General features: G+C 41.3%; 1 protein-coding gene across 1 annotated transcript in view; it reads right to left on the bottom strand.

The window, feature by feature from the left end:
* Positions 1-7,104: 7,104 nt before the first annotated feature.
* Positions 7,105-25,323, bottom strand: part of Snx10 (sorting nexin 10) — a 79,517-nt gene continuing 61,298 nt past the window's right edge. Inside the window, exons 4-7 of the mRNA XM_045136171.1 lie at positions 19,228-19,328; positions 18,750-18,848; positions 7,855-8,067; positions 7,105-7,402 (exon numbers count right to left, since the gene is read on the bottom strand). Coding sequence (XP_044992106.1) covers positions 7,321-7,402; positions 7,855-8,067; positions 18,750-18,848; positions 19,228-19,328 — 495 coding nt within the window. The 3' untranslated portion in view covers positions 7,105-7,320. The remainder of the gene's footprint in view (positions 7,403-7,854; positions 8,068-18,749; positions 18,849-19,227; positions 19,329-25,323) is intronic.

Below are 25,323 nucleotides of genomic sequence, written 5' to 3'. Positions count from 1 at the left end.
AATAATACGCAAAAAAGGGAGTAAAATGTTCTACAAAAATTTACTATTTAGTATGTCTGAAACATAACTGGCTGTGGAAAACTCCATCCTACCTTTTTCTTTTTTTGTGTGGTAACTTATTTACGTCCCTCAGAACTGGGGTGCATAGAACATTGTGTATCCAGCCTTCTCATTGGTCTGATGAGGAAATGGCCATCCAAAGAGGTTGGGAACTGGCTTGAGTACAAGCCAGCAGCAGAGCCAGAATCTGACTCACCAGACTTCCTACCCAATCAACATTCTCCCTGGGTCAGTCTGTCTATTCCATATTCTTACCTAAACAGTACACACAGCACAGGAGGTGATAGCACCTTTAAAAAAAAGTACAAAGGGATCCCCCATGAGAGCTGAGGTCAAGCACACAAACTCCAAGTTTGTCTGTGCACACTTAATAGCTCTTGTCATGGTTTACATTGGGCGCCCAAGCCTTGCTATCAGCCGTTTATCTTCATTGCTGTCCTACTGAAATAATGATGCCCAATAACAACTACTCTTTTTGCTTTCAATGTGAAGGATAACATTAATATATCGATGCAAATTTCCAGTGTTTATCGTTATACATTCATTTAAATGGAACCAGAGCTAAAAGAAATCACTCTTTAACAAGATAATCGCAAACAAATCTCTCACCAAGTACCTCATTGATAGATCAAATCCCATTATTACTAACTAAATTCTTGGCTTTGGAATTTGGTAAGAATCAAGCCGACAAAAAAAAAAAAAAAAAGGAAAGAGGAACAGAAATCTATTTGTTTTTGCAGAGATCTCCAATAATGTATATTTTATTAAAATGTAAGTTATGTTTAACTAGAATTTTTAAATGAAATAAGCATATTTCAAGAGCAGTCTGCACCCAACTTTGGAGAGCATTTATGAATAATAACACATTAGGAAAGGCCAGCTGGGCTTTCTGTCTAAAGAGTTAAGTACTCAGTGCCCATGCTCTGTATTTGTTACCAGTCTTTCTTATCGGTAGAAGGAAGCAAATGATCTCCTACGAATGTTTTAAATGTGCAACTTTGCTTATCTTCCTGTATTAATGTTCCTGATGGCAGCTGTTGTATTAACCTTATCAGAGAGCATAGCAATGAGGGAGGCCTAATGTGAAAGGGGGGGAAAAACATTTCCTTTAATCTCAAGGACTTGTTTTTAACCTAGCAATTTTCTGATTGTCAAGAGGGGCAAAAATAGAAAGAAAAAAAGGGGGTGCAGGTATAAAATGAAAGTTAAGCTTTTGCTTGGACTTTGTAAAATCGCAAAGAAAAAACTAGACATTTCCAAATGGGCGATTCATTAAGCATCATACAAAGTGAAGAGGGCACAGATTAGATTATGGACTAAACGCCCTCTACATGAGGCCTGGGCTTTGTGGGGCCTACTCAGAAGCTCTGACCACAAGACAGGAAGTGGCTCCTGAGAAAGCCAGTGTCCTTCAGAGCTCTGAAGTGCTCAGGATATGGGACTGCAAGATTCCTGCTAGCTCCTGACAAGACTTCTATTTCCTACTTCCTATGGTCTCTGTGAACATGGAGGATTTTCAGACTCCATCTTTTAATTCCTTCTTAACTTTGACAATAGGAACCCTGACCCCCAGAAGCCAACTGATATTATGAGTGAAATTAATATTTTCATTCAACTAGGCTCAACTCAGCCCCTTCCACTTCCTATACCAGGTAATATGCTTTTTTTTTTTTTTTTCATTATCCCTTTAATGCAGAGCAGGGCTCCTGATTACAAAGAGGCAGTTTGACTCCAGCAATAGGTCTTCTTCACTAATCCTCACTGTCATGGAAATTCCAGCTGCTACAAGAATAAGAGGCTCAATCCATATTTGCCAGCTCTAATATGAAATCTGTCAGAGCCCAAATTAATGAGTTCCAAATTCCTTACATCACGATAACAGGTTAAGACTGGTCAATTAATTACATAAATCCTTCCCGATTCATTGTGCGTTTGCAGCCCAGATTGTGTCTTACATTACTCCATGACACAAGGCCTTTTGGCTCCTGTTGTTCCACAGAAAGGCCCCATTTAAGTGGAGGCTGCCTGCCGCGGCAAAATGTTAAATGTCACACGTTAAATTTGCACTTTTCTGTAATTGCTTTTGTTGAAAAAAAAAAAAATCAAATGAAAGCACAGAGCTCCAGTATACCACTGTGCTGAAGCTGGGACTGTACTGAACCTACGGTGGGCAGCTACCTATGATGGGCTTTTTTTTTTTTTTTTTGGTTTTTCACGGTAAGGTTTCACTCTAGTCCAGGCTGACCTGGAATTCACTTTGTAGTGTCAGGGTGGCCTCGAACTCATGGTGATCCTCCTACCTCTGCCTCCGGAGTGATGGGCTTAACGGGATGCGCCACCACACCCGGCCTGTGATCGCCTCTTAACAGTTCGCACAGACTTCTCTGTACCCGTGCTCTAGCTTGAGCCAGAAAGTGTAATTGTGAAAATAAGCTGAGTTTCCATAAGACACAGCAGCAAAAATAGACTCTTGGAAGATGCTTTTCTTCCAAGGAAAGGAAGGGTTAAGATAGAATTCTCCATAAGCGGTTTCTCGAGTCATCAGTGAAAGTATTACCAAATCATCCACTGTGGTGCTGCTTTTGAAAAGGATGGCTTTGCTTTTTGGATTTGTAACTGATAATCATTTACAGAGGATGTACTTGAGGATTCACAAGGCCTCAAAAACTACACAAGCCAATCTTTTTGTGGTGGTGGCGTTGTTTTAACAACATCAAATGGCGCTGGGGATTGCATCCTAGAACCATAATTTCTGGATAGCACGGTCTCTCCTCGCCCCGTTGTATTTTTCTGCGGCTTTGATGCACACAGATGTCCTGTACCAAACGGAACCTGTTCTGCATGTTTTCTGAACCATATTATTGCGAAGTGGGGGGATTTGACGAGCAGATGACGCTCTGGGCAAAGACTATGTGGGCCCGGGCGGGGGCTCCCTTCTGGTGCAGACGGCTGGGCCACCGCGCCGGCCCGACAGCGCCCCCGTCTGTCCGCCGGCCGCCTCGCACCGGCACCCGCAAATGACAGCTCGGCGGCCCGGGGCCGGGGAACTCGTCCCAGCGCCCGGTGGTCCCCCCCCCGCACACAGCGACACACCCACCCTCACCCAGGACCGCGGCTGGGACCCGAAGCTGCGGCCCAGCGCCGCCACCAGGGGCGACTGTCCCGGACCGCGCGGCCGTCCGCCGCAAGGCTGCCGGCGCCGGGGGACTGGACGGATGCGGCGCCCTCGGGGCGCGAGGCTCCGCGGCAGCCCCGCCGCGCCCCGCCGCTCGCGGGGAGCCCCGGGGCGTCCGTGGCTCGAGGCCTCGGCATCTGCACAACAAAGGCTCGCGAGGGGCCGCCCTGAGCCGGCCCGCGCGCGCGCCTACGCCCGCAATCGCTGGTCCTCAGCGCTGTCCCGCACCCCAAACCCGCCACCAAGGTCCTTCTGCGGGAGAATGGCTCTACTTTTTTAATTATTATTATTAATATCTGCCCCTCTCCCCCACCCCCACTCCGCCCCAGCAGCCACCCTAGTCATTTTGTCGCTGGACGGGAGCCTGGCGGTGCCCACGCCGAAGCCCATGGCCCGAGCTCAGGTCTGTGCTGTAAATCGCGATCTTTTTTTGTGGCTGTTGTCCCCACTCACCACCCGTCGCCCCCCCCTCCTTCCTTCTTGCGCCGCAGCGCAGTTGCTATGGGTTACCGGGGCGGTTGCCATGGGTTACCGGGCCGAGGGCGGCTCGCTCGCTACCTGCCAGTCTCCGCGGCGGCCCGGCGGGGCAGGGGAAGGCGGGAGCGCGCGCGGGGCGGGCGGCTCGCCGGCGGGTGGGGGACAGACTATAAAGAAGGCCCCGAGGTAAGAAACTAGCAAAATCCCCGCCGCAGGTTCCGCCCCGGCTGTGCGGGCCGCAGCGAGGGCAGGTGATGCGGGGTTTTGGGATGAATCTGCACTTCTCGTCGGGGGAGAAAGGGTATTTTCCTCTTTAGCATCAAGTATCTTTAGAAAAGATTTTGAATCCAGCAGAAGATTGTGTAGCTTAATTTTCTTTTCCTTCTACATATTTTCACAAGAAGTATGAAATTTTGAAAAGAAAGGATCATTCACTACTAAAGAGTTTGCTAAAATAAATTAGTTTCTAAGGCACTGTTCATAAGAATCTGGAAGTTTCCAGAAAGAGTTGGAAGAGCAAGCGTGTCTGACAAAAAGAGACAATGGTGACTCGATTGGAAGATGCATATGGAAAAGAACAGAGCCAAAATCCTTTGTAAATATGTCAAGATTTAATGAAATTAATTGTTTACGTCCTCCTAAATTTTTTGAATTCCACTATTAAAAAGTATTTGTCAATTTATTTATCAATTTATTACGACATTTTCTTGCAAGGGGAATTGTATCTATGCTGAATGTCAAATTGCAGTAACTAATTTCAGAGAGCATTTTATATTTGAAAATGTGCTTATATATATAGCAAATTATAGAAAGGTCTATTCCAAAATAAAAACTCAAAATTGTTTTGAAGTGAATTGTTTCCTCTGTTAAAAAGATGCTGCATATATTCATCAGATACCAACTAAGTAATTTAAATACTACTGAATAAGCCTTTGTTATTTTTAAGATTCTGGAGGCCTTTCATGTAAAAGGCTCAATCAAATGCTACTGAAAACCTTATTGTACACATTAGCTCAATAATGACAAACCCTTGAGGCATCAAAAAATAGAAACTGAATTCAAAATATCCAATTTGTCAGTGTTGGATATAATGTGGCAAAGCTAAATAAATGTATTAAATTCTTCATGATCACATAAAAGAAATTTTCTTTTGCTTTTCTATGTTGCATACCACTTGTTTGTGTTTATTAATATGTGACCTATACTCAAAGAGTTCAGGCACTGTACATATAAATAGTGTCATAAGGAATGACAAGGGACCAAAGAGAAACACTGTGTTTTCCTACAGATTTTTTTAAACTGAAAATTTTAGTCAAAATCACTTTTTCCAAATGAGACTTTAAAATAAGACTTAAGTATAAGTAACAGGTTGTTGGCTTTCATTGTGGACACCTTTGTATATGAAGTCAGCTGTAAAACAAAACCTATACACTGGCTTTAGAGGTACATAGTCTGCCCTTTCAGAATTACCCAACGAAACAGTTCTTCTAAATGTGAATAATAAAACATCCAGAATTAGAATTCCTTAAGCTTACTTAATTCACATTTAAAAAAATAATAAATAACTCATAATATTTAGTTACAGAATAAATTAATTTTTTCCTAAAGAAAAAAATTTTTAAATATGACAGGAATGATAAAACAAACCACCCATTGGGAACTGGAGTTCATCTAAACACCTCAACTCCAAGAAATCACTTTTAGAAAGCAAATGCTTAGATATCAAAACCACCAAACTAAGGCAAATATGCACAACTGAAACAAATACTAAACTGAGTTTTATCAAGGTTCTTCATTTAAAAAGGACCAATAATTTAAAAATACTGGATTTAGGTCTGAGTCCAAAGAAATATATTCTCTTACGGAAAATAAGAGATCCAACAAAGCTTTTTTTTTTCTTGTTTAATGTGAAAATGATCTCATGAAGTTTACACAGCAAATGTTAAACATTACCTAATATTACTTTCAATGGCTACGTTACATCATTTAAAATATAATTGGTGGCACAATATACACTTTTCAAAAGTGCTACGAAAAGGAATACTGTGAATTCAAGTACACATTTCTGAGGGGCTGGGGACCTCTCCCAAATGCCTCATGGCAAAGTTGACATGTCAGCAGGATAATAAATACTAAATCTTTATTTCCTCTAAAATAATAAGTCTTAAAGGATAAAACACTAATATCGAAGACACATACAATCTAAATATTTACAAAAGTTTTAGTTTTTAAAAAAAAAAGTTAAAAGAAATTAGTCTTACTTCAAATTTAACTTTTGTTTCTTTTTTACAGTTCTTTGAAATAAGCAACTCAGAGACTTTTTACTAATACAGTAACTTTTAAAATTCCAGTTAAAATGAAGTGGCTGCTTTTTGCTGAAGCCTTTGCTGCCACTAGAGTGGGTGCCATTCGATGAAAGCAACAAGTTACCCCCATTATGTGAAAACATCTTCCTGGTAGTTTCACAGTGAATTTGCATACCATTCCACCAGGAAGAAGCCTAGATAATTATTTCAAGAAAATGTTGCCTTATCTGAAACTGGAAGTTCAGAGTAGTTTATCTAAGACATCTTATTTTGGGGTCACTTACAAAAAAGATATTTTATTAAAATTAGAGCAATCTTCAGAGAGATGCCTAAAAAGAAAGGACTTTAAAAAAAAACAAATAGTGAATTTTGAAATTAGCAAGTTGACATCCTTTCCAAATTATGGGAATATTAATAGCTAAAATTAAATTTATTTTATGTAATTAAAGAAGACTTAAGTCTTAAGATAATTACTGAGCAGCCACCACTAATAATGAAGGTTATTTAGTGAAAAAAAATTGTACATTGGTCAGAAAATAAATCATTAACCTGTAATTCTAATTACTGAATGATGAAACCAGAGATATATTGCTAGAAACCATATCTAAGCCGATTCTGGATAATGAAAATGGATTTCTAAATTTACATATTTCACATATAAGCAAAATTATTATTAGCACTATTTATTATGTTTTGTCTAAGGTATAAACATTATTTTACTATGTCTTCATTCATAAGATACATCTTTGATCTAAATGTGAAGTAGGATATTGGAAAGGTTAAATATCTGAACTATTTCAATCACATACACAAAAGCAAAGTGTTTTGCCAGTGTAGGGGAGGTATCCACAAAAGAGAAGCCACACATCACTCTCCATGGTGGCAGTGGCTAGCATCACATAGGCCCTGTTGACAGTAACTGCCCCATCGATGTGGCAGGAATGCTCGACTTGGGTTTTAAATGCTACTTATTCAGATAGCTCTTTAAAATTCAGTAACACCAACTAGGTTTAGTTTAACATAGAAGTCATTTTGTTTGACGGTAGGTTTTTGTTTACTATTAACACCTGGCAATAAAGGACAGTATGGCATTCACAGACCTTTTAGCTTTATTACAGATGCTTGGCAAAATTTAAGAGAGCATACAAATACATAGCACTAATAAATAGCCCACCATCTTTAAGAATTTAAACACCTAGTATCATAAAAGTGAGCATTAGGTAAGAATACACTGTGAGCAAGCTTGCTGCTCTGTGAATGGCCGCAGTGCACCGTCCTAAGGTAGTGATAGTGGAGTGCGCCTCAGGACTCCTGTGGAGCAGCACTTGCTTTACATCCCTGCGAACTGCTGTCATCACTGCTGTGTCCAAGCCCAGAGGATGAACTGGAAAAGAAGAGAGGGGGAAAATAATAAAAAGAGGAAATTGGTTTTCACAACACACTCAAAGCCTGAGTAACAGAGGAGAACTTTAATTATCTCCAGTCACAAAGAGAGACAGGAAATTTGGACTTTTAATTAGCCATTTGGAGTGCAGTTGGATATTTTTTTAGCTAGATAATTTAAACGCGAATAATTCAAGTCTGACTAAATGAAAGTCACATAATCAGAATGCAGATAATTGAATTTCTACTGCATTCATTAATTCAGTGTGGAGGTGTGTGTGAAGACCACTATGATGAGCTGTCACAGCTCAATAAAATCTCAGTCAATTAATTTTTTCATTATCTTAGTATTACATCAACAAAAAAAGCAGTGTGTGTATATCTACGTGCATGTATATGGGCTTGGTGTGTTATATAAATACATATGTATTAAATTAAAATGCAAGGAAATACCTTTCTGAATCATAATCTACATCATTCTCCTTTTTCCCTTCTTCATCTTCTTCGGGGAAACGTCTGTTCATCAAGGCAAACTTGTGAATCGCCTCTTCCACCGAGTACTTGGTCTGCCCAGAAACACATGCCTCAATGTCCTCGGCGGTCAGGTGGCTCTGCAGGAACAGGTGAAGGCTGCTGTCTGAAAGCAAGAGTGCGTTCTGCAGGACTCTGCACGAGGAAGGAAAGTCACTGGTGAGCACGAGTGGACCCAGAGTGGGTAGAGCAGAGAAAACCCGCAGCAACACACCACGGAAGCCATTTCTCCACTGTGATAAACTTTGCATTGATTATGGGCTTGGCCCATTAAAAGGATGGAAGCATATGTTAACTTTTATTCAATTATTTGGAAATTTAGGTGAGTAAAAACATGAAGCTAATAGTTAAGAACATCTGTTAAAGAATAACTTCAAGGACATTTCTTCAGTTTAACCATCTGCTATGACCATGTGGATTAATTATGGAAATATTTTGCTTCTATAGTCATAGAAATTTTATTCTACTTAAAAAAATTTACTGCCAACAGCACGTCAGTTCAGCAGTCTTTATTGGATAGGCTGTCATGAAATGTCAAAACTTTCAACTACTATTAACAATTATATGAAAAAGCCAATATATTTCTCAGCATGTTCCGCATTTTAAACTTCCCAAGTGCACTGACATACATCAGTACATGTTTACAAGGGTTTGTTTGAGAGGTGGTTCTTTTTAATTATTTATTTTTAATATATAAGGCTGGCCAGAAATTTCTCCAAATTTTTCAAGAGTTCTGTATCTATTTTGTCAAAATGAGCAACCAAATAAAAGTTGATCCCAGGCAATTTTCCCATATGTAATAAAAGTACAATAATTTAGTGCTAAGTACACGGTAGTCCTTACACATGAGCAGTTAAGGTTTATGACAACAGCACAAACTTCAACTACCACATCAGTACTACACGGAGAATTAAAACTACCCAGTAAAAATTTGTGACTAGTCAAATTCATATTATCCATAAAGTCCATATCTTGGAATAGGAAATCAAGTCAAACCCTATGCTTAAAGAAAAAGTGTTTTGTCTTTTTAACAAAAGTTTTGACAGATGATAACTTAGTATCTCTTAACAGTTTAATACATGTAGAAAATAACTCTAGAGCACTATAACTCAGGTGTAATTTTGCCCAATGTGGGATTTTTTTGCATATGGAGATCTATGAGATATATTTCAGACCAAATGAACCTCACCTGATATTTTACATGTTTAAGCAATTAGAAAAGTAATTCTCTTCTGTTCACGAATATCAGTTTTGTTTAATTCCCAAGTCATTACAATACCAAGTCCTTTTCTTCAAAGTAGCATGGTTATCTCTTCAAGAAGTCCTTTGCTTGAGAAGACTCTCAAATGCAGTTGGAGGAAATACTCTTAACCAGAAGTAAACACACGTCCCTTGGACTTTCCAGAGGGAAAATCTCAAGCAAAGCAACACAATACTTCCTCTCCCCTTGTCCCCTGCCCTCAGTTCTCCCGAAACATGACCATGTCACATGGTAAAGATTCATTTACCAAGCAGAAGTAGCCAAGTAGTAAATCCCTTTTACTACTCAAAGATTTATCCCCGACAATTACAAATGTTTGTTATCCTTGTCCTAAATACTTCAAATTAGGAAAGAGTTATACAGCAACAACCCACTAATATGAACTTGGATTCACTGTGGAGTTTAAGCTGAGCATTTCCTGTGGCCTCCTGTTGGGTCGTTTCCTGCCAGCCACAGGACAAGTGACTGTTCATAGGATTATACTCACTGCTTTGTTTCTGTTGGAAATGTGTTTTATTTTCTTTATAAAATAATGGGTAATCTTTAAAATTGATTTTAGATGGTTTGAGGCATTACACTACAAAAGTAATGAGCACTAATGCCAATGATATTGGACACAAATTCATTTTAGCTTCATTTCATGTCTAAAGCAATTCTACTGAGCCTTGAACTGCTCACGTGCTGTTATTAACTTGCTAGTAACCTAACACATGGGTATAGCAAACAACAGTGATCAGAGTCTGGGCTGATCGGGACCTCAAGGCTACTGTCCATTTTCTTGAGCTATAATTCAATTTCCAATTTGACTGCACATTAGACTTCTTATTTCCCAGTGTTTTTTTTTTCTTTTGTCTACTAATACTGCCACCTGGAGGACAGATGGGTGAAAAAACAGGATACCCACCACACAGCTTATATCACAGGAGAGAAAAAGATGAGGCTGAGGTGAGAACATCACACTGGCCCAGAGTTCTAAAAGTGTGCTGCCTGGCATGGTTTTGGTTATTGGAATCTCTTCTGTTTTGACTGCTGTTTGTACCACCATACTGCATGAGTCCATGTTTCAAATGAACAAAACTATTTGTAAATGTATGCTTTTACTTTGAGTCACAGTTTTCTTTCATTTGGGGGTGTTTGTGCATGTATTCAAATGCACACACCCCATGTGCACACATACAGAAGCTGGAGGAGGACATCAGGTGTCCTCAAATAGTTTTCATTCTAAAATGTAAATTTTGCCTGGCATGGAGGTGCACACCTTTAATCCCTGCATTCGGGAGGCAGAGGTAGGAGGATCACTGAGCTTGAAGCCAGTCTGGGACTACAGAGGGAGTCCTGGTGAGCCTGGGCTAGAGTGAGGCCCTACCTTAAAAAGTAAGTAAGTAAGTAAATAAAATGTAAATTTTGAAGCCAGGACTGATAGTACATGATGGTATATAATTCCAGCAGTTGGAGGCTGAGGCAGAAGGAATCAAGGCCACCTGGGGTACATAATGAGTTCCAGATAAAGTGAAGCATAGTGAGACCCTACCTCAAAATAATAATAATAGGGCTGGAGAGATAGCTTAGTGGTTAAGGTGCTTGCCTACAAAGCCAAAGGATCCAGGTTCAACTCTCCAATACCCACCTAAACCCAGATGCATAAGGTGGCCCAGTCATCTGGTGTTAATTTACAGTGCCTAGAGGCCCTGTTGGGCCCATTCTCTCTCTATCTGCCTTTCTCTCTCAAAGAAAATAATAATAAGCAACTAATTAAAATGTTTAATAAAAACCAAAGTGGGATTGGGGAGAAGGCTTAGCGGTGAAGGCATTTGCCTTCAAAGTCTAAGGATCCAGGTTTGGTTCCCCAGGACTCATGCAAGCCAGATGCACAAGGTGGTACATGCATCTGGAGTTGTTTGCAGTGGTTGGAGGCTCTGGTGCGCCCTTTCTCGCTCTCTCTCTCTCTTTCTCTCTCTCTCTCTCTCTCTCTCCCCCTCTTTCTCTCTCAAATAAAATATTTTTTAAGATTTATTTTTATTTATTTATTTGAGACAAGAGAGAGGGAGGGAGAAAGAAAGAGTGAGTGAGAATGGGCATGCCAGGGCCTCTAGCCACTACAAACAAACTCTAGATACATGTGCCAACATGTGCATCTGGCTTACATGGGACCTGGAGAATCAAACCTGGCTCCTTAGGCTTAGCAGGCTGCACCTTAGCCACTGAGCCATCTCTCCAGCCCTCAAATAAATAAAAATATTTTTGTAAAAAAAAAAAAAAAGTATAGGGCTGGAGAGATGGCTCAGCAGCTAAGGTGTTTGGCTGTGAAGCCTAAGGACCTAGGTTCAGTTCCCCAGTACCCACATAAATAAGATGCACAGGATGGTCCATGTGTCTGGTTCATCTGCAGTGGCTGGAGGCCCTGGTGTGCCCATTTCTCTCTCTCTCTCTCTCTCTCTCTCTCTCTCCCCTTTTCTCTCTCTCTCAAATATATAAATTATTGAACAAAAACAAAGTATAAATTTTGGAAGTATTTTTCCCTTCTGGTTCAGAAAGTATGATTAGTTCATTCTGAGTAATACCAGCTTTATCATCCATCAAAGTGTTGTGGCCACCACCACTGTAACAGTAAATCCTATTTCTTCCTTATATTTGTGCCACATTTTCCACAAACAAATCTAATAGTGAAAAATCAACTTCAGACAATATAAAGAGAACTCTGTAAAACAGTCAATAAAATGTCATTGTTAGAGCCTCCATGAAAGTCAATGTAGATGATTTTCAATCCTTTACAAAAGAAATTTAAAAAACAGCCCATAGAATTTTTACAGGATTCTCTGAAAAGATATTTACAATGTGAGTCCAAGTTATCCCTCTCCCCATAACAACTTTAAAGTAGACAAGGCAAGACCTGCTTTTCCTCTGGATTGGATACAGTCGCAAGTCTGGTTTTCCTTATGATTTTATTAGGTGTATTATATGGTGCTCAACTGAGAGCATTATATGACTTCACAAAATCATTTAATGCTAACTAAGGATGTTCTGGGTCTACTGAACCCAATATAATGTTTTCTGCACACATGTATACAATTGTGTACATTAGCAGTTTGATGTAGGAAAAAAACAATACCTCTTACAATGAGGAAAAAAAAATTTTAGTTTAAGCTTACAAATTTCCAGTGAAGGCTATTCATGATCTATGCTGTAGTGCCCTCTACTGAACACAAGGACTTACAAAAAATATTGTGTGTGCGTGTGCACGCGTGTGTGTGCATGTCTGTATAAAATAGGCTGTAGTGCTTCAATGGTAGCCTTTAAAAAAAACTTTAAGAAATATAAAATCATTGCCTGGTATGACAGCACACATGCCTGTAAACCTAGCACTTGGGAGGGAGAAGTTCAGCGTCATCTTCCATGACACAAGGTTAGCCTGGGCTACATAAGATCCTGTCTCAAAACAACAAAACAAACAAACTAGCAAAACCAATATAAAGCAACAATATACAGTCTAAATTGTAAAGTGAATATACTTAAGATTTATTTTTATGTATTTACTTATTAGAGAAAGAGGGAAGAGAGAGAACAAGAATGGGTGCGCCAGGGTCTCTAGCCACTGCAAACGAACTCCAGACACATGCACCACCATGTGCATCTGGTTTATGTGGGACCTGGAGAATCAAACCTGGGTCCTTAGGATTCGCAGGCATGCGCCTTAACCACTAAGCCATCTTTCCAGCCCAAGGTGAATATACTTATATTAATGGGATGCATTCAGTAAAGAAGGAAAGATGGGGCAGTAAGAAATGGCTCAGCAGTTAAAGGCACTTGCTTTGCAAGCCTCAGTTCAATTCTTCAGCCACCTATGAAAAGCCAGACACAGAAAGTGAGTTTCCAATAGCAGGAGACTCTACACACCTATACACATATAAATAAATAATAGATAGATAGATATTTAAAAACAAAAAAAAAAAGGAAAATTGGCTTCCATTCATATCAATTAAACCTTTAAAAAAAAAAAAAAGCTGGATGTGGTGGCACACACCTTTAATCCCAGCACTAGGGAGCAGAGGTAGGAGGATTGTTGTGAATTCAAGGCCAGCCTGAGACTATAGAGTGAGTTCCAGGTCAGCCTGAGCTAGAGTAAGACTGTACCTCAAAAAAAAAAGAAAAAAAAAAACCTACAAAATGAGTAGGAATTCCATTCATAGTTGGAGACTTTCCAACAGAGTTTACAGTGTTAGTCTGTAACTTTCTTTTTCAATATAAAGGATTTTAAAGACTTATAATTTGTTATTAGAGGAAAGAATACAAAAGGAATATTATAATCAAAGTTAAGTTAAATATATATTCAAAATCTCAAACCAGGCATGGTGGTGCATGCCTTTAATCCCAGCACTTGGGAGGGAGAAGTAGGAGGATCTCTGTGAATCCCAGGCCACCCTGAGACTACATAATTAATTCCAGGTCAGTCTGGGCCCTGAGACCCTACCTTGAAAAAACAAAAACAAAAACAAAAAAATCTCACAATCATACTGACCAAATTTAGCAACACAAGTTCTGCTGGTTATAAATTGCCAAGTTCCTGGAATACAGGACCACTACTTTTTCTAAAACTTCCTTATTATGCAGCGTGTGATGATAACCAACTCCTCAGACTGTTAAGTACTGAAATAAATATATAAAAGGGGGCTGGAGAGATGGCTTAGCAATTAAGGCACTTGCCTGCAAAGCCAAAGGACCTCGGTTTGATTCCTCAGGACCCACATAAGCCAGATGCATAAGGTGGCACATGTGTCTGGAGGTCATTTGCTATGGCTGGTGGCCATTCTCTCTCTCAAATAAAAATTATATATATATAAAGACTTTCCAACAGGAAAGGGAGGCAGAGAGGTAGGAGGATTGTGAGTTTGAGGCCAGCCTGAGACTACATAGTGAATTCCAGGTCAGCCTGGGCTAGTGCAAGAACCTGCTTCAAATAACCAAAATAAGATTGTGTTTAAGGGATGGGAATATAGCTCAGTTGGTAAAGTACTTGCATAGCATACCCAGGACCCTGGGTTTGATCCCCAGCACAGCACAAAACAGGCATGGCGGCACACATCTTTAATTTCCAACACTTGGGAGTAGAGGCAGAAGAAGCAGGAGTTTGAGGTCATCCTCAGCTACATGAGACCCTGACCCTGTTCCTTAACTCCACCAAAGAAGCTTGTGTTCAAAACAATGAAAAGGGGCTGGCAGATATCTCAGTAAAGCCGTCCTCACTGAAACCTGAGTACTGAAGTTCAGTCATCCCCAGAGTCCATGTAAAAAGCCAGAAGCAGGCTGGAGGGATGGCTTAGCAGTGAAGGCATTTGTCTGCAAAGCCAAAGGGCCCAGATTCGATTCCTTAAGACCTATGTTAGCCAGATGCACAAGGTGGTACATGCATCTGGAGTTGGTTTGCAGTGGCTGGAGACCCTAGTGCACCCATTTTCTCTCCCCTGCCCTCTTTCTCTCTGTCAAATAGATAAATAAATAAATAAATAAATAAATAAATAAATAAATAATAAGCCAGAAGCCTGAGTCCTTTGTAATCCGAGACAGGGAGCTTTACCAGAAGCTCCCAGTAGTGACATAGAAAATCACAGCAGCACAAAATGTCAGCAGCACAGTGAAATCCAGAGATCTGCCACAAATAAAGTCGAAATCTGAGGACTGACCTGAAAGTTGTCCTCAGACCTCCACACACATAGGCACCCACACTCTCACATGCACATGCACATACAAACACACATACATGTACACACAGGAAGGAAGAAAGGGAGGGAGGGAGCTGGAAAGATGGGCTAGTGGTTAAGGTACTTGCCTGCCAAGCCCAAGGACCCAGGTTCGATTCCCCCATACCCACCTAAGCCAGATGCACAAGATGGCGCATGTGTCTGGAGTTTGTTTGCAGTGGCTGGAGGCCCTGGTGTGCTCATTCTTTCCCTCTCTCTCTCCCCCCCCCCAATAAATAAATAAAATATAAAAAAGAAAGAAGGAGAAAAGAAGCTGGGTATGGAGGTACACATGGATTTCAAGGCCAGTCTAAGCTACATGAGACTTCATAAAAAAGAATGATTCCTGATCTATGCTTACCTAGTGACATGAACACAGAGACACCTGCTATCCTTTAACCTCAGATGAGGAGACTTCTCTGCAGTATGTAACACTGCACTGTGCTGGCCAGGGTGGTAGGATTCCCCTGCCCCTGCCCAGGCCTCCCTGGTAGTGGCCAGGACAGATCTGGACTGGGGACACCTCTGCAAACTTGAGCTACATCTTAAGGGAGCGGCCATCAGCCACCTGGGCCTCATGGAGACAATTAAATCACAGCAGTTCCCAAAGGGAAGGGCAAAAAGTGCTGACCAGCTCTTTGTTCTGTCATGCATGCAACTCCCCCGAAGAACAACCCTGCAATGTTTTCAGAGGACTTGGCTCCATTCATCAGTTAGGAGCTCTCGTCATATTGATTCCCCTGTCTTCTCTTCCTTCCCCTGCCCTCAATTTAAGAGCTTCAGGCTTTCTGCATGTCTTGATGACCCCTTCAAAGGAAAGGCACTATGTCATTCTAACAGAGATAAATATTAATATTCATGTGCGTACTTAATATGCAAGCCATATGGGGAGAAGCAGTATATTATTTCAGGCCAGTATATTATTTCAGCTCTGGGGTACCACTTAGTGTACTCAAAGGAAATATCAGATCTCAAAGCCACTAGACAAAGACTGGACCCTGCCTCCAACTAGTACTCACATGACTCTATCAGATGGAAAAACAAGCTCACAGCTACTTCATATCTAATGTACTAAAATAACAATGGCCAACACTCACATATTAGGTCTTAGATACATTATATGCGAGACCCTGCTATAAGCACTTTAAGTTCATGAACCCACTTAATCCTCTCAACCCTGAAGAACAAAGACCTGGGAGGTACTATGATCACCCCCATTTACGGATGGGAAAACACCAGCACAGTAGAGGGCAGACTTATCTAACCCCCAGGTAATAAGTGGCAGAGCCAGGATATGAACCTTAGCACTCTGGTCTGTGAATCTGCAAAACAATGCGGGACAAGCCTCCTGTGGGATGGGCGTACAAGCACACCAAAGAGCAATCAAGACAAGCATGGTTCAAGCACCATCACCACATAATCCAAAATCAATCCAATGAGACAATTCAACCACCACCACACTTGCCCTTTCAAATGTCCTCTCTGGGGGGACATTTAAGCCATTCACTTACAGGAGCCCAGAAGGGTCATTGAGGACCTTGTAAAATGATTTGGGGGCTGGAGAGATGGCTCAGTGTCTAAAGTGTTTGCTTGGCTGGAGAGATGGCTTAGCAGTTAAGGTACTTGCCTACAAAGCCTAAAGACCCAGGTTCAACTCCCCAGGACAGATGTACAAGGTGGCACATGCATCTGGAGAGTTCTTTTGCAGCAGCTGGAGGCCCTAGTGTGCCCATTCTCTCCCCCCACCCTTTCTCTCCCTCTCTCTCTCTCCCACACACACAAATAAGTAAATAACTAAAAATAAAATATTTTTTTTAAAAAGGGTGTTTGTTTGCAAAGCTTGATGGTCCAAGTTCAATTCCCCAATACCCATGTAAAGCCAGGGCAAAAGTGGTGCATGTGTTTGGAGTTCATTTGCATTGGCAGGAGGTCCTGGCATAGCCATACAAATCCTCTGTATTTCTCTCACAAATAAATAAATAAATAAAAATTGTTTTTTTAAGATGGTTTTTGAATTGGCATTAGTATCAGATGAGCTTTTTAAGCAAACCTAGCAATTGTTTGCCTTTTTGCACTGAGACCTGTGTAATACACCCTCCTAGAAGCAAAAAAAAAACCAAACAAACATGATTTTGGTCTGTCAATCTAAATGCTGTAAATGAAGACAGTTTTATTAACGAAGTTCCCTTTTATAAGGCATTTTACTTTCCAAAAATTTTTACTCTATCAGCCAAACTCCCAAGTAGTTTGTTTATGCTTTACTCATTTTTAAAATTTCTTTTTTAATTGATTTTAAAATTGATTGTGTGTGTGCATGTGTGCATGCATGTGTGTAGTATATTTGTATGTGTGGGCACATGTGTATACAGGTACACATGTATGTATATTCATGTGCATGAGGAGGCCAGAGATCAATATTGGGTGTCTTCAAGTGCTCTCCACCTTGTTTTGTTTTTTAAATATTTTATTTTTATTTACTTATTTATGATAGAGAAAGAGAGAGAGAGAGAATAGGCATGCCAGGGCCTCTAGCCACTACAAATGAACTTCAGACACATGTGCCACCTTGTGCATCTGGCGTACGTGTGTACTGGGGAATCAAACCTGGGTCCTTAGGCTTTGCAGCAAGAGCCTTAACCACTAAGCCATCTCTCCAGCCTTTTAAAAAAAATTATATTTACTCACTTTGGTTGTTTTTAGCATATGTGTGTGTGTGTGTGTGTGTGTGTGTGTGTGGTATGGCATATGTGTGTAGGTGTGGTGTATGCACATGTGTGAACAGTTTCATGTGCCCTGTGCACAGATGTGCAGAGGTCAAAAGAGAAAGCTAGTATCCTCCACTATCCCTGTTCTGCCTTGAGGCGGAATAGCTCACTGGACTTGAAGCTGCTGTGTTCAGTCAGACTGGCTGACCAGCAAGCCTCAGCAGTTCTCTCTCTGCTCCCACAAGACTGCGGGCACAGGCATGGGTGCTGAGGATGGACTCAGGCCACCTCAGACCCTCGCGTTTGCGCAGCAAGCACTCTTACTCCCCGAGCCATCTCCCAGCCCTCCACCTTGTTTCTTAAGACAGGGCCTGTCCCTTAACCTGGAACTCAGCAATTCAGTTACACTAGCCAGCCAGCCCCAGGGTTCCCGTCTCTGCCTCTCTAGTGTGCCTGGCTTTTATGTGGATGCTGAGAGCTGAACTCAGTTACTTAATAAGCCATTTCCCTGACCCTTATATTTTTTGGTTGGTTGGGGGTGGGTGGTTTTTTGTTGTTGTCCCCCCCCCCCCAAGGTTGGGTCTCATTCTAGCCCAGACTGACCTGGAATTCACTATGTATTTTCAGAGTGTCCTTCAAGTCAGGGCGATCCTCCTACCTCTTCCTCTTGAGTGCTGGGATCAAAGGCGTGTCCCACCACACCCAGATTTGGTATTTTTATTGTTGTTGTTTTATATTTTTTTGGAAAAAAATCTCATTCTGTAGCCCAAGCTGGCCTCAAACTCACAGAAATCCTTCTGCTTCATCCTCCCCAGTGCTGTGATTGTGGCATAAGCCATTCTGCTTCCATTTAAGAGAACATATATTTATCCTGATTCAATTATCCATTGTTTCCCTTCCAGAAAGCGTGGCCTCTAATATGTACCTTATGATGTGAGCCACAAGATGGTGCTCTAATACAGGATATGAACTTGTGTGATTCACTGGCTGGCAGACCAGCATCTCAAAATTAGTAATACCTCAAATACCTCACCACCAACAACAACCCCCCCCCCCCCCCGACACACACACACAGTAACACTGCGTTCCTTTACTACGTAATTTGTGCACACTTACTTTCTGAGGAAATCTTCCAAACCCTGGCGACGCTGATCAACATGCTGACGATTGTTCATGTTGAAAAACAGGTTTTTAGATGGAAGTTCTGGTAGTTGTCTTATGAGAAAGAAAAATAATAATAATGACCTAATCAAGTTGACTTTTTTTTTAGAAATCCCTCTGATGACAATTATGCATGGTAATTACTACCACACAGCTACTACAGAATTATTACATTATACAATAAAGGTATGTGGAAATCAAAAGAAAATGCACTTTTAAACACTTCTGGGGTCTTTCACAGTCAAAATCCATAAAAGTTGGTAAAAATGTTTTTAATTTTTACCATGCTGGCCACAAAACTAACTAGAAACAATATACTGAAATAAAATCTCCAGAAAATTTTCCTATCTTGAACATCTTAATACTATCAATTTTTAGTTCTAGTTCTAAACTGTAATAATAAATTTTCCCCCATGAACTTTAAATCACTTACACCAGCAATGCATTACTTTGCAGTCTTTGTCTCAGCCACACAAATTCTCTGTATCTTCTTCTCACACAAGATGTCTTCATTGTAAAACACATGCTATTAGTCTACAGAAAAACAGAAAAGTATGAGCCTCACCTGCGAAACAAATGTTTCCCTTACAGTATAACTCGTAACATGAGCCTCATATTCATCCTAAGTAAGATGTAAGCCACCAAAAATATTTTTTCATTTATACCAGCCCTGTGAAACCTTCAGTGTAACTCACAACTTCCGAGCCCTGAAGACAGCCAGAATGGCATATGTGAGCTGTATTATCCTGGGGTGGGCATGGCCAAACTACACCTGAGCCCTCTCTCTTCACTCTGAACACAGCTTTTGAGGATGAATCATAAAAAAATAAATCATGAAGTCGGGTGTGGTGCCGCACACCTTTAATCTCAGCATTTGGGAGACAGAAGCAGGAGGATCGCCATGAGTTCAAGACCACACTGAGACTACATAGTGAATTCCAGGTCAGCCTGGGCTAGGGTGAGATCCTACCTCGAAAGACAAACAAAAATAAATAAATCATAGTGGCCCACACCTATAATGTTTGCGCTCAGGAAGCTGAGGCAGGAGGACTAGAAGTTCAAGCCTTCCTGGGTTACATAGTGAGTCCCTACCTCAAAAAACAAAGCCCAAAACAACAAACAAGAAATACTAAAATACAGGGCTGGAGAGATGGCTCATCAGTAAAGGCACTTGCCTGCAAAGCCTAGTGACCCTGGTTCTATTCCCCAGTACCCATGTAAAGCCAGATGCACAAGGTGGCACATGCGTCTGGAGTTCGTTTGCAGTGGCTAGAAGCCCTGGTATACCCATTCTCTCTGTCTGTCTCTCTTCTCTCTAGCTTTCTCTGTTCATAAATAAATAAGTATGTTTTTAAAGATCTGACATTAAAAAAAAAGAAACACTAAAATACAAAGAGCTTAGAGGCATGCACTGTGTTTAAACACCAGCCATGTAGCTGGAATCGTCTTTCAGGATCATACAGTGTCTCCTGGAATGTCATAAGCCATCACAGGGGCCTATATGTCCTCAACTGTGGCTGTCTCTAAAGTCTGGCCAATTACTAGGATGCCTGAAATCACCACACCACCAGAGAACAGTACTTTTCCTGCCCTATTAGACATGGCGGGGGGGGGGGGGCGGTGGTCTGAGTGCGGGCAGCAGTAGGTGATGCATGCGGCTAAGCATCAGCATACGTGACTGGTAGATCCAAACGTCAGCCCTGACTCTGCTCTAGGAAAGGAACTCAACGTCGGTTTCCTGAGTGAGAACAAAGGGTGCTCACCAGAGGGACAAGAAGCACTTGGTGAACATGATCTCTTAATACTATTGTTAGTTAGAAGCTGTTCTCTTTCCCAGCAGCAACCCTGAGACAGACTTGTAGAAAAAATTGGCCAGAGTCTCCAACCTAAGCAAGGCGTAATGCTTCTCCTCTGGGTGAACGTGAAGCTGGAAACATCTGTCTGCTGGGCTTACCACACCACCGCCGTCTCAACTGGGCATGGTGGCTCATGCCTACAATCCAAGAAGGCTGAGGAACGAGGGTTTTGGCCATGAGCTTGAGGCCAGCCTGGGCTATATAGTGAGTTCCAGGAAAAATAGGCTATAGAGTGAGACCTCGTCTCAAAATCTAATAACCCATCCTCAAGAAAAGTCAAGAATAGAGCCGGGCACGGTGGTGCACAAGCCTTTAATCTCAGCACTCAGGAGGCAGAGGTAGGAGGATCGCCGTCAATTCAAGGCCACCCTGAGAATACAGAGTGAATTCCAGGTCAGCCTGGTCTAGAGTGCAACCCTACCTCAAAAAACCAAAAAAATAAAAATAAAAAAGCAAGAGTCCATCTATCCTACATGTTTGTTTTTATGAAATCTACTTTATAATGTTTGCCAAGTGAGAAACTACCTTTTTTTGCAATGAAGACGTGTATTATTTAAAAGAAAATAGTAAGCTCAGCAGTTGTTTTCACTGGAAAATCTAAGCTGATTGCTATACTCACTGGTAAATACAGAACTACTGGATGCAGACAGGTTAAGTGACTCACCTGCAAGGCAGCCAGGGGTCTACATCCAGCCACCTCAGACGACAAGGAAGGGTGTGTGTGTCACTGTGACCTTCTGGGGGAGGGTTTCAGAGCACACCACAGCCTCACTCTAATGTGCTCCCTGGAGAGCGGCCGTGGAAGGAAAGCCCTAACAAGGCTCAGCAGGCATGCTCTCCAGCGCCTCTCCCCAGAGAGCACCGAGCCAGCCGCTGCAGGGACAGGGGTACAGCCTGGGACAAATGAATTCCCTCAATTTCCAGACTCCACAGTCACTGTGGATGTCAGTAACAAAACTCCACCTCTTACCTACACAGAATAAGGTCCCTCTGTGAGTCCTTCATTTTACAGGGAAGGCTTGGGAGAACAGATGCATAGACTACCCTGCTGTACCATCTACTAATTTAAAATTCCAAGTAAATATCATTATTTCACAGCCAACTGGTATTATTTCCTCCCGGGGTTCATTTAGGCAAGCTGATTCCCAGCTCCTCTGTCTGTAAAGCCCCGTGGGTATAGCTTCTGACAGAGCTGTCTAGAATTCTCACCCGGCCACATGCTTTTAACTGTATGATAGGCAAAGCCTCTTAGGGGTCAGACTACACTGAGGTCACTAACCATTATGTTCCTCTAAATCTGCTAGCTATTCTCTGCATCCACCCAGCCAAGAAGACTTGCTCACCATCAATGTATCAGCACTTCAGAGAAGCACCGGACTCCACCAAATAATGTTTGTGGAGCCCCATCATTTATGACTCCACATAAAGATTTCTAGACTCACATCATGTAGTTTATGAAGAGAATAATCTATACTTTCATAACCTCTTGAGGGAAATTAAATCTCATGCACCCCCTAAAGTGTGTGATAAAGACTTGCAATTTTTTTTTCTTCCAGTGCTAGGGATCAAACTCAGGGCCTTGTACTTGTAGGCAAGCACTGTACCATTGAACAGTTCCCCATCCGTAAACTATTGTAGAGAGTTAAAATGCAACTAAAAAACTTCATTTCAAATGTTTGTAGTTCTCCTTCTCTGCCTCCTTCCTGTTCCTCCTTCCCCTCCCCTCTTCCTCTTCTACCTTTTTTTCCTGAGTTCTCATGTAGACCAGGCTAGACTCCAGCTCCCTATGTAGATAAAGATATCTTAAACTCCTGGCCTTCCTGCCTTGCCTGTCAAGTTCTGGGATTATAAGTGTGCACCACCACACCTGGCTCAAATACATATTCTTCTATGTTTTTAATTTCCCACACAGACTGCATCTCTGATGTGAGCTTATGAGTAAAACCAAAGCAAAATAACCATTTATACTCTATTGTGGTGATGGCTTACAACATAGTCAACCAAAAACCAGTTTAGACCACAAAGTGGCCATGATATTCATGGCCTCACAGTGGCTGACGCTACCTACACAGCCCTGCATAATAGAAGGAAAATCAAGTGATGACATCAAAATAGAAGAAAAGAGGGATGTAGAAATGGCTTAATGGTTGAGGTGCTTAACTGCAAAGCCAAAGGACACAGGTTCAATTCCCCAGGACCCTCATAAGCCAGATGCACAATGTGGCACATACATATGGAGTTCCTTTGCAGTGGCTAGAGGCCCTGGTGCACCCATTCTCTCTCTCTCTCTCTCTCTCTCTCTCTCTCTCCCTCCCTCTTTCTTCCTCTCTCTCTCACATAAATAAAAAAAAATTAAAAAATTAAAAAATAAGAGTAAAAGCAAAATAGAAGAGAGATTTGTGGGGGGGGGGAGGGAGGGTATTACCATGGGATACTTTTTATAATCATGGAAAATGTTAATAAAAATTGAGAAAAAAAAAGAGATTTGTTGGAAAGGAGAAGGGATTCAGTGCAGGGCAGGTCTGGAAGTGGAAAGGGAAAGGTAGCAGGAAGGGAGGATGAGCGTGGCACATTGTCTATGCATGGAAGTTGTCACTAAAAAGTTAAAATGGGGGCTGCAGACATGGCTGAGTCATTAAGGCATTTGCCTGTGAAACCTAAGGACCCAGGCTTGAATCCCCAGGACCCACATAAGCCAGATGCACAAGGTGGCACATGTGTCTGGAGTTTGTTTGCAGTGGCTGGAGGTCCTGGTGTGCCCATTCTCTATTTGCCTCTTTTTCTTTCAAATAAATGAATTAAATTTTAAAAGAAAGAAAAGAAAAAGATAAGTTTTATGGGTAGTGTTTCAGTACCTGATACACCACTTTAGCTGTCTGCAACACTGGCATTAGATGATGGCTGTGTATTCACAAGTAACTTCTGAGATGAGCAAGATCTGGACAGGAAAGGTGACTGTCTTCAAGACCAGGTCTGCCACCATCCTCGCCAGCAATCTTAGAGAACACAATTCTGCTTGCCCACTCAAGGACTGCCTGCAGCTGCTCTCACCCACCACAGCAGAAATGCGACACAGATGATATACTTGGCCCACAAAACTTCAGTGGCCCTTCCCAGGAAAAGTACACTGACCCCTGCTCACGATGATCACAGCACGCCACACATCATACAAATTTTTGAGATTATGAGACACTGTTTTCTCCAACTAAGGTAAAATATTTTGAGTTGCTTACTCTCCTGTTAATTAACAAAACCTAGACTAAAGTAAAATAATTGTACATAATAATTTCCTACCTTCAAATTCTATATATGAGAGATGATTAGAACAAAGCATAATGACAAATATGTATAAAAGAGCATAAGGAAGGCTGGAGAGATGGCTTAGCAGTTAAGGACCCAGGTTTGATTCCCCAAGACCCACCTAAACCAGATGTACAATGTGGCACATGAGTCTAGAGTTCATTTGCAGTGGCTAGAGGCCCTGGTATACCCATTCTCTCTATTTTCTTCTTTCTTTCTCTCTTTCCAATAAATAAAAAAATAAAATACTAGCTGATCATGGTGGTGCACGCCTTTAATCCCAGCACTTGGGAGGAAGAGGAAGGAGGATTGCCGTGAATTTGAGGCCACCCTGAGAATACAGAGTGAATTCCAGGTCAGCTTGGGCTAGAGTGAGACCCTACCTTGAAAAACCAATAAATAAATAAATAAATAAAACAAAAATTTTAAAATCCATAATGAAACCCATATATATATATATATATATATATATATATATAAATTAAACTATTTATATTTTTTTAATTATTTATTTATTTATTATTTGAAGAGACAGAGAGAAAGGAAGAGAAAAAATAGGCATGGCAGGGCTTTTCGTTGTTGCAAACTCCAGACACATTTACCTCCTTAGGTCCTGGGGAAATTGAACCTGGGTCCTTTGGCTTTGCAGGCAAACACCTTAACTGCTAAGCCATCTCTCCAGCCCTAATTTACATTTTTTAAAATATCATATATTCCTTCTTCCAAAAACTATGTCCTCTCAAAACTTATGATTTAGCTGTGCAGTGTAGCACACACCTTTAATCCCAGCACTTGGGAGGCAGAGGTAGGAGGATCACCATGAGTTTGAGGCTAGCCTGAGACTACATAGTGAATTCCAGGTCAGCCTGAGCTACAGTGAGACCCTACCTCGAAAGACCAAAAAGACTTATTAAATAATATTGTTTAGATATTTAGCAGATCACAAAAATAGTATTTTTTTTAATTTATTTATTTGAGAGCGACAGACACAGAGAGAAAGACAGATAGAGGGAGAGAGAGAGAATGGGCACGCCAGGGCTTCCAGCCTCTGCAAACGAACTCCAGACGTGTGCGCCCCCTTGTGCATCTGGCTAACGTGGGACCTGGGGAACCGAGCCTCGAACCGGGGTCCTTAGGCTTCATAGGCAAGCGCTTAACCGCTAAGCCATCTCTCCAGCCCAGATCACAAAAATAGTATTTATAAATTATATTCTTTGACATGAATTTTAGATACATTCACATCTTTACAAATGAAGGCAATAAACATTAAAATCTAAATATATTAAAATATAAATATTTTTAAAGGTACAGTAATTGTTCCACATAAGCCATTTTTTTCAACTTCAGAATTATCAGACTAATTCATCTGATAC

This window comes from Jaculus jaculus, chromosome 16 (genome assembly GCF_020740685.1).
Source record: "Jaculus jaculus isolate mJacJac1 chromosome 16, mJacJac1.mat.Y.cur, whole genome shotgun sequence".
Lineage (NCBI taxonomy): Eukaryota > Metazoa > Chordata > Mammalia > Rodentia > Dipodidae > Jaculus > Jaculus jaculus.
Note: the sequence above shows the minus strand (reverse complement) of the source record. Positions and strands in the feature narration are given on the sequence as shown.